Source organism: Orycteropus afer, unplaced genomic scaffold, assembly GCF_000298275.1.
Source record: "Orycteropus afer afer isolate SDZICR_OR568_19922 unplaced genomic scaffold, OryAfe1.0 scaffold00244, whole genome shotgun sequence".
Taxonomy (NCBI): domain Eukaryota; kingdom Metazoa; phylum Chordata; class Mammalia; order Tubulidentata; family Orycteropodidae; genus Orycteropus; species Orycteropus afer.
Genome location: NW_006921831.1, coordinates 2,861,668 through 2,871,710, shown reverse-complemented (window position 1 = coordinate 2,871,710; position 10,043 = coordinate 2,861,668). Strand labels below are relative to the sequence as shown.

General features: G+C 55.7%; 1 protein-coding gene across 1 annotated transcript in view; it reads right to left on the bottom strand.

Annotated features, from left to right (window-relative positions):
- Positions 1 to 96: 96 nt before the first annotated feature.
- The window catches only part of TRPM5 (transient receptor potential cation channel subfamily M member 5), a 26,737-nt gene continuing 16,790 nt past the window's right edge, over positions 97 to 10,043 (bottom strand). The window contains exons 18-24 of the mRNA XM_007949333.1: positions 9,828 to 10,002; positions 2,948 to 3,101; positions 2,039 to 2,220; positions 1,546 to 1,678; positions 868 to 940; positions 471 to 537; positions 97 to 206 (exon numbers count right to left, since the gene is read on the bottom strand). Of these exons, the coding sequence (XP_007947524.1) occupies positions 97 to 206; positions 471 to 537; positions 868 to 940; positions 1,546 to 1,678; positions 2,039 to 2,220; positions 2,948 to 3,101; positions 9,828 to 10,002 (894 nt within the window). The remainder of the gene's footprint in view (positions 207 to 470; positions 538 to 867; positions 941 to 1,545; positions 1,679 to 2,038; positions 2,221 to 2,947; positions 3,102 to 9,827; positions 10,003 to 10,043) is intronic.

The window sequence follows — 10,043 nt, the reverse complement described above, 5'->3', positions numbered from 1 at the left end:
GTGTTGGTCTAAGTGCTGCTTGCGGCAGTGCATCCCACCCACGAAGAGCTGCATGGAAGGGCCAGGCGGACTGCAGGCAAGCAGAGGCCGGACGACTCAGGTGTCAGAGGGCGGCCGGCCGGTGTCCTGGTACGCCCTGCTGCCAAGGCCCTCTCCGGCATCAGTAGAGGGCTGTGGGCTCTTGCCATCACCACAGTCCTGAGAGCCTGGTGGAGGCAGAAGACCACTAGCATATGGACAGCCCCAGGAAGGTGACAGTGGCCTTCTGGTGGCCCCACACAGACCAGCTGCCCAGGGCAGGGCTGGGGAGGTGGGACAACTAGGCCAAGAGGGCCACGCCAAGCAGCGCCTCAGGGGTCTGAGTGAGCTGAGAACTGTGGCTGCCAAGGGGCATCCAGGCCTCCAAGCCAGGGACGCCAAGGGCCTGCCTCCACCTTGCAGGTGCTCACCCACTCTCTCACACCACTTACTCCTGGGGATGCGGCCCTGGGCCAGCGTGTCGGCCACAGTGGACAGGAGCACCACGCAGTAGTTGATCTGGAAGGATAGGGGAGCCCATTGCGCACTTGGCAGGGAGAGGGTGTCCGGGCGCCTGCTGCCTGTGACCCACCCTGTGGGAGTGACTATAACCCAAGGGCAGGGAGCATGCATAGAGCTGAGTGGGCACTGGGATGGTGCCTCCTGGGGACTCAGGCTCTGTTAAGAGGATCCTGGAGCGGCTCAGGTACCAGACTCGACACCCCACAAAGGCCTCCCTGCTGCTGGGAGCTGGGACCGCAGAGTGTGGGAAGGTCCCTGGCACCAGGTCGCCACACGCCCTGCATGCGCACCCATCTGGTGGGAAACCCCACCGTCACGTGCACTTACTTGTGACTCCAGGCCCTTGATGCGCTTCTCCTGCTCCCGAAGGCCGCCCAGGCACTTGGCCACCAGGTCCACCCTGCAGCAGAGCAGAAGCCAGCCACAGGCGTGACAGCGGCTGCCCTGGCGGCCCACCTCCCTGCCCACCCAGGACCCTCGGAGTCCCGGCTGGAGGACCTCTGAGCACCAGGTCTGGGGTCTCTAGCCCTTCCACCTCCTACGCTCCCCCTCGCCCCGACTGCAGCTGGCAGTGCCCAAACTCTGGGGAGTGTGAGAAGGGCTGGGCACCCCTCCTTCCCTTGGGGATAGCAAGAATGCACACAGGATGGTCATCCCAAGCAGGCAGGCAAGCACCAAGGGCTCATAGGCCGGGAGTGGGGAGGGCCTGGCAGAGAACTGAGGAGGGCAGGTGGCGGAGTCGCCCAGGAGATCCCGCACTAGGGAGAACGCCATGCTGGGGGTTGGCCGCTGTCCGGACTGCAGGGGCCGGCAGGTCCCAGCAGAGCCCTGGCCTGGGGTCAAGAATCCCTGGCCCTCTCCATGCCTCAATTTCCCCAGTCTGGTCCTCTGTGACTGGCCGGGAGGCCAAGGGGCCACCGAGGGCATCTGGCCACCTACAGTAGCAAAGCGCCTGCCGCATGTGCAGGAGCCTGGCGCCCAGGCGGCGCCCCGCTCGCCGCTCACCGGTGGGCAGTTTTCCGCAGGACCTCCGCGCTGCTGTCCTTCCGCCTCCTCTCCAGGCGGCTCAGGAAGTTCTCCTTCTGCACCACCTCCCACGTGACGACCTTCTGGTCCAGGGGCTCCGGCAGGTCTCTCTCTGGAGGGCAGGGCGGCAGCTTGGTTCGCCAGAGCCAGGTGGGCCTCGGGACAGATCTCGGGGCCCAGGGCCAAGTGGGGTCGGCCCCAGCCTGGCAGGTCACTGCGCAGACAAGCCCAGCGCACGGGGCCGGGGACAGGTGCAGAGACAGCCTCACAGGGCTCCCAGCCTGGTCAGGGGCAGCCTGCCACCTGCCGCTACGCCCAGCGGCACAAGCCTCATGGCCCTAGGCCCCGCCCAACCCCCCCCCCGGCGCCCGACCATCGCCCGGGCACCGCCCCCTGAGCCCCGCCCTCGCCCAGGCACCGCCCCCGACGCTCCGCCCTCGCTCGGGCACCGCCCCCTGAGCCCCGCCCTCACCCAGGCGCCGCCCCCGGCGTTTCGCCCCCTTGTGGAAGACCTTCTTGAGCAGCAAGTTGAGGTGGCTGAGGAGGATGAAGGGGGGCGCCAGCGCGGGGCGCTCGTGGTACTCCACGATCAAGCTGTAGCGCTGCGACTTCCAGAACGTGTCTGCGTTGCCTTGCACCACCTGGAACGTGTAGCTGCGGGGGCGTGAGCCGGCGGCTGGGGGACGGCCCCCACTGCCCCCGACAGGCACTCCTTTGGAGAAGGGAGCCCCCACTGTGTCAGATCTGCTCATCTCTGCCTGTGGGGGTGTCTGAAGTGCGGGTCACTCATTCTAAGCCACCTGGGTCCTGGGCAGCCCTGAGCCGCATGCCCACCTCCTCCGCATCACCTCCTAGGGGTGGTCCTGAGCGCTTCAGCTGCCTGGACCGGGCCCAAGGGCCTGTGCACCCAGGCTGACCTTCCCCTGGGGAGGGCAGGGCAGGCTCAGAATAGTCAAAAGCCCTGGGAGGGGCTGGGGGGGAGGGGTCCCTGAGCAGATAGGGCTACCCAGAGCGACCCTGCAGCCTGGTAGGACAGAGGGAGGGTGGCTCAGGGCTACTGGGCTGAGAGGCACCCCAGGCGGTGGGTCCCCAGGACCCCCACAGCTGGGTGGTGCAGAGGGAAGGGGGCTGGAGGTCGAGGTGGGGAGGGTGCCCAGGGCTGCTGCAGGCTGGGTGGTGCGGAGGGAGGGCGGTTGGAGGTCTAGGCGGGGAGGTGGTCCCCAGGCGGGGAAGGTGCCCAGGGCCACTGCAGCTGGGCTCCTGGAGGTCTAGGCAGGGAGGGTGCCCTGGGCAGTGCAGAGGGGAGGGTGGCTGGAGGTCTAGGCAGGTAGGGTACCCAGGGCAGTGGGGAGGGCAGGCGGCTGGGCCACCGGGCGGACACCTGAACATGGCAATGAGCAGGTTCATGAGCAGCACGTTGGTGACCAGCAGGAAGGTGACCAGCAGCAGGATGACCAGCCAGTTGGCATAGAGGTTGGGGCAGGAGGGTGAGTCCCCCAGCATCAGTGGGTGGGTGGTACAGTTCACTCGGGCTTCTGAAACACAGGGCCAGGGTGGGGGCTGGGGCCCAGCGGGCAGTGACCAGGGCGCCCTCTGAGGGTGAGCCCCAGTGCAGGGGTGCTGGCTGGGGTGACCACCTAGACTCTTCCCCACTGTGGAAAGCCACCTCCTCTTCTGGCCTCTGGCCCAGCCCAAGGCCACCTGGGGGCCAGTGGAGGAGGGCTTGTAAGGATTGGAATGCGCCCGATGGCGCGGGTTTAGGGAGAAGCGTCTTTGCTGCAGGACTTCTTGGGCCTGCGGGCGCTGGCCCCTGCCGCAGGCTCCAAGGTGGGGAGCAGATGCATTTGCTCCCAAAGGCCCTGGGCACAGCTCGAGGCGCTTGTGTGCATGGTGGTGTGCGTGTCGGGAATCCCCTCCCGGTCTCTGTGCTGACGCTGTGACCCAGGTCACCTTGGGGTGGAGTTCTGGGGTCTGTGTCTCTCAGTCTCCCTCTGTGCCGCCTCTGGCCCCTGCCCCTGTGTGTGCTTCCGTGCCTGTTTGCGTGAGTGCGTATGTGTGTGCATGGGAGAGGCCTGTTCCCTGCCTCCTTTCTCCTGAGTGAGTGAGTGGCGGCCGACCACGCATGAGTTGTTGACCGTGTAGGGGTGCATGCTGCAGCCCCGCCCCCTGCCTTCCCCTCTGCGCCCATTAGTCTGCTCCAGGTGTCATCCCTGCACCCCTACAGGAGCCCAGGCAGAGCCTGGAGAGCTGAGCTTGCGAAGCCTGCGTTTGTCTAATAAAGCGTCCCTGCTCCCTCCCTCCCTTCCTCCCTCCCTCCGGACTCCAGGCACCAGAGGCCTGGGCTGTGGTTCCTGGGTGCCCTGGAGTCAGCTCGCACTCACAGCGACCCCGTGTACAACAGAACGGAACACTGCTGGGTCCTCGTCGTCCGCACGGTCGGTGCTGTGCCGGACCCCACTGTCGCAGTCCATCCATCGCATTGAGGGCCTTCCCCTTTCCCACTGCCCCTCTACTCGGCCATGCGTGACGTCCTGCAGGGAATGGCCCCTTCTGATGCCATTACAAAGTATGAAAGATGAAGTCTGGCCGTTCTCGCTTCTCAGGAGCCTCCTGGCTGTATTTCTTCCGAGACAGAGGTGCTCACTCTTCTGGCAGTCCAAATTCAGTCTTCTTCCCTCGCACTGCAATTCAAAGGCGTCAGCTCTTCTTCCATCTCCCTTACTCACTGTCCAGCTTTGACATGCATATAAAGCGACTGAAAAGACCATGGCTTGGGTCAGGAGCACCTTAGTCCTCAAAGTGATATCTTTGCTCTTCAGCACTTCAAAGAGGTCCTTTGCACAGATTTGCCCAGTGCAGTATGTCATTTGATTTATTGACTGGTGCTTCCCTGGGCGTTGATTGTGGATCCAAGTAAAACAAAATCTTCGACAAATTCAATCTTTTCTCCATTTATCATGATGTTGCTTATTGGCCAAGTTTTGAGGATTTTTGTTTTATGTTGAAGGGTAATCCATACTGAAGACTGTAGTCTTTGATTTTCATCAGTAAGTGCTGTGAGTCATCTTCACTTTCAGTAAGCACGGTTGTATCATCTGCTATCACAAGTTGTTGAGTCTTCCTCCAATCCTGATGTGGTGTTCTTCTTATAATCCAGCTTCTCGGATTGTTTGCTCAGCATACAGATTGAATATGTATGGTGAAAGGATACAACCCTGACACACACCCCTCCTGATTTGTATCTCCTTGTTCTGTTCAAACAACTGCCTCTTAGTCCCTATACAGGTTCTGCACAAGAACAATTAAGTGTTCTGGAATTCCCATTCTTCCCAATGCTATCCATAATTTGTTATGATCCACACAGTCGAATGCTTCTCCATGGTCAATAAAACACAGGTAGACATCTTTCTCGTATTCTTTGTTGTCAGCCAAGATCCATCTGACACCAGCAGTATCCCTCATTCTGTGTCCTCTTCTGAATGCAGCTTGGATTTTTGGCAGTTCCCTGTCAATATACTGCTGCAACTGTTTTTGCTTATCTTCAGCAAAATTTTACTTGCATGTGATATTAATGATACTGTTCGATGATTTCCTCATTCTGTTGATCATCTTTGGAATGGGCAATATATGGATCTCTTCCAGTCAGTTGGTCAGGTAGCTGTCTTCCAAATTTCTTGGCACAGACGAGTGAGTGCCTCCAGCATTGCATCTGTTTGTGGAAACATCTCAGTGGGTGTTCCGTCAATTCCTGGAGCCTGGTTTTTCACCAATTCCTTCAGTGCAGCTTTGACTTCTTCCTTTAGTACCATTGATTCTTGATCATATGCCACCTCCTGAGATGGCTGAACATCGACCAGTTCTTTTTGGCGCAGTGACTCTGGGGGTTCCTTTTGTCTTCTGATGCTCCCTGTGTTCTTCAATACTTTGACCACAGAATCCGACAATATCGCAACTGGAGTCCTGGGCTGGGGGATGGGAATAGGGCTGTCTCTGGGGCTCAGACCAGGAAAATGAGGCCCTCTTCACAGCACCCCAGCCCTGAGGCTTTGTGGCCACTTGGGGAGCAGGCTGTGGGAGAACTGCTGAGCCTGAGAGCCATGCTCCTGGGCCTCAGTTTCCCTCCCGGGCCAGGTATGTTATGAATTACTCTTCACTCAGCAGCTGGATTGGGGGGAAACAGAGGGGTTAAAATGGGGGGGAGGGGTTGAAGTCCAATTGTGGCCTCTGAGCAGATAAGGAAACTGAGGTCAGAGAGGACTCACTGTGAATGTGACTGAGACCTGGTCCTTTCCGGCCCTCAGCTGCTGAGACCATGTGGTGCCTCAGAAACCTTCTGAGAGGTGCAGGGCCACTGGGGCCCTGTGGGAAGCCCACACGGCCGCTGCTGTCCCAGGACAGCACTGTGACTCCTGGTGGCAGGGACCGTGACTAGGCCTGGCCCCCGAACCACAGGGAAGCGTGTGCTGGGCACTGGGCAGAATGCCTGCCCTGTGCTGGCCCAGCTGCAGGAGTCCTTAGTGTAAGGCGGGGATTGGGGAGGGGGCACCCGGGGGTGAGCTGATGACCCGAAAGTGTTTCTGCTGAGCAAACATGGAGGCCCTCAGGGCTGCAGTGGAGGAAATGGGGCACAGACACCACTGGGGTGGGTTTTGTGACAGGGCAGCTCCCTCCAGGCCTATGTCCTTGACACATTTATCGAGGGCTTGGGTGCAGAGGACCAGGGGTGCTGACCCTTCCTCATTAGCTGTCCTCCACGGTCTACAATGGCAACAGCTCCTAATGCTGCCTTGTGACTGCTGTGGCCCCGCCCCTGCCCCAGCCCCCTCCCCACCTAGGTCCCAGGCCTGCAGCACCCCCAGGAGTGCTGGGGGACCAGCTCTCACACAGGCCCTGGCCGCTGGACACCTTTCCTGGGGTACTAGCCCCTGTCCAGCAATGTGGCCAACAGTGTTTCCCTGAGATTCACAAGGTTTTCACTGGCTGATTTTTTCAGAAGTGGATGGCCCCTCCTTCTTCTGAGTCTGTCTTAGTCTGGAAGCTCTGCTGAAACCTGTCCACCATGGGTGACCCTGCTGGCATCTGAAACACCGGTGGCATAGCCTCCAGCCTCCCAGCAACATGCAAGTCACCACAGGATGCCACACTGATAGACAAGTGGTGCTTATACTACCTCTATTCAAATTGAGGATAATATCCACACACCTACGAGGAAGACCGGGAGCTCTGGTAGCATAGTGGCTAAGATACTTGCCTGCTAACCAGACGGCTGGTGGTTCAAACCCACCAGCCACTCCTCGGAAGGAAGGTTGGGCAATCCTACTTCCGTAGTGATACTGCCTCGGAAACCCAAGGAGGGGTCGCTATGAGTTGGGTTTGACTCGACGGCACATAACAACAACAACAACAACGAGGAAGACCAGCCAGTACTACTGTTATTCAAGTTTACGCACCAACCGCTAAAGCCGAAGGTGAAGAATTTAAAGATTTTTTAACAGCTTCTGCAGTCAAATTGACCAAATGTGCAATCAAGATATATTGATAATTATTGGTGATTGGGATGCAAAAGTTGGAAACAAAGAATCATCAGTAGTTGGAAAGTATGGCCTTGGTGATAGACATGACACTGGAAATCTCTTGATAGAATTTTGCAAGGTCAATGACTTATTCCATGCAAATCCCTTTTTTCAACAACACAAATGGTGGCTATACACATGGACTTCACCAGATGGAGTACACAGGAATCAGAGTGACTACATCTGTGGAAAGAGGCGATGGAGAAGCTCAACATCTTCAGCCAAAACAAGACCAGGAGCTGCCTATGGAACACACCATCAACTGACTCATATGCAATTTCAAGTTAAAGCTGAAGACAATTAAAACAAGTCCACAAATGCCAAAATATGACCATGATTATATCCCACCTGTATTTAGAGACAATCTCAAGAATAGATTTGATGTATTGAACAACAGTGACTGAAAACCAGAGGAATTGTGGGATGACATCAAGAACATCATCCATGAAGAAAGCAAAAGGTCATTAAAAAGACAGAAAAGGAAGAAAAGACCAAAATGGATGTCAGAAGAGACTCTGAAACTTGCCCTTGAATGAAGAGTAGCTAAGCAAATGGAAGAAATGACAAGATAAAAGAGCTGAACAGAAGATTTCAAAGAGTAGCTCAAGAAAACAAAGCCAATTACTATAATGAAGGGTGCAAAGACCTGGAGTTAGAAAAGCAAAAGAGAAGAACACACTCGGCATTTCTCAAACTGAAAGAATTGAACAAATAAGTCAAGCTTCAAGTTGCAATATTGAAGGATTCTAAGGGCAAAATATTGAATGATGCAGGAAACATCAAAAGAAGATGGAAGGAATACACAGAGTCACTGTACCAAAAAGAACTGATCGATGTTCATCTATTTCAGGAGGTGGCATATGATCAAGAACCAATGGTACTGAAGGAAGAAGTCGAAGCTGCACTGAAGGAATAGGCAAAAAAACAGGCTCCAGGAATTGACTCAACAAACAGATGCCACACTGGAGGCACTCACTCGGTTATGCCAAGAGATTTAGAAGACAGCTACCTGGCCAACTGACTGGAAAAGATCCATATTTGTACCCATTCCAAAGAAAGGTGATCCCTCAGAATGTGGAAATTACTGAACAATATCATTAATATCACACACACATAAAATTTTGCTGAAGATAGTTCAAAAACAGTTGCAGCAGTATGTTGACAGAGAGCTTCCAGAAATGCAAGCTGGGTTCAGAAGAGAACGTGGAACAAGGGATATCATTGCTGATGTCAGGTGGATCTTGGCTGAAAGCAAAGGATACCTGTGTTTTATTGACTATACAAAGGCACTTGACCATGTGGACCATAACAAATTATGGATAATGTTGAAAAGAATGGGAATTCTAGAACACTTAATTGTACTCATGAGGAACCTGTACATAGACCAAGAAGCAATTGTTTGAACAGAACAAGGGGATACTGCATGGTTTGAAATAAGTAAGGGTGTGTGTCAGGGTTGTATCCTTTCACCACACTTACTCAATCTGTATGCTGAGCAAATAATCTGAGAAGCTGGACTATATGAAGAAGAACACAGCATCAAGATTGGAGGAAGACTCATTAACAACCTGTGATATGCAAATGATAACACAACCTTGCTTGCTGAAAATGAAGGTGACTTGAAGCACTTACAGATGAAGATCAAAGACTATAGTCTCCAGTATAGATTACACCGCAACAAAAATCCTCAAAATTTAGCCAAAAAGCAGCGTCATGATAAATTGAGAAAAGACTGAAGTTGTCAGGGATTTAATTTTACTTGGATCCACAATCAACACCCATGGAAGCAGCAGTCAAGAAATTAAGATGATGTATTGCAGTGAGAAAATCTGCAAAAGACCTCTTTCAAGTGCTGAAGAGCAAAGATGTGTCTTTGAAGACTAAGGTGCACCTAACCCAAGCCATGGTATTTCCAGTCACCTCATATGCATATGAAAGCCGGACCATGCATAAGGAAGACCGAAGAGTTGATGCTTTTGAGCTGTGGTGCTGGCGAAGAATGCTGACAGTACCACAGACTGCCAAATGAACTAACAAATCTTTCCAGGAAGAAGTGCAGCTGGAATGCTCCTTGGAAGCAAGAGTGGCCAGATTTCACCTGACCTACTCTGGTCATGTTGTCAGAAGGGACCATTCCCTGGAGAAGGACTTGCTTGGTAAAGTGGAGGGTCAGCGAAAAAGGGGAAGGCCCTCAACGAGATGGACTGACACAGCGGCTGGCACCATGGACTCCAGTTAGCAAGGATTGTGAGGCTGGCGCAGGGCAGGAGGGGTTCGTTCTGTTGTTCGTGGGGTCACTATGAGTCAGCGCTGCCTCCAGGGCACCTAACAACGGCCCTTGCTCCTCCTCCCTACCCCAGCCACCCGCAGGGTCCTGCACAGGTGCCCATCTCTCACGAGCCCCCACACCATACCTTCCGGTCCTGGGAAAGTTCTCCAAGCCTCCACACTGCTTGAGCCAAAAATATCCACCCCACACCCTGACTGACCATGGGACACGTTGAGGTGATCCCTCAGCAGAAGCCAGGGTGCCACTGGGGCTAGCTAAGGGGTGTTTCCTAGCAGGCTAGTGCAGGCCTCTGCCTGGCCCTGGCCCCTCCCGCCCAGTGCCGGCAGGTGCCCTTGGCCCTGACCCCTCCTACGGCCCTCCGCCCCGCCCTCTGGCCCCGCCCCCGGCCGCGCCCGCACCATCGATCTCGTCCAGTGGGATCTGCCCGAAGATCTGCAGGTAGGGCCGGTAGAGCACGCGGCGGAAGATCCACTCGGGGCGGCCGTCATGGGGGTGCAGCAGGGCGTGCGTGGTCACGCCATAGGCCACGAGCCACACACTCAGAAAGAAGAGGAAGAAGAAGACGTCCTTCATCTGGGGAGGAGGAGGCGTGTTAGTGGATGGAGGGGGGGTGG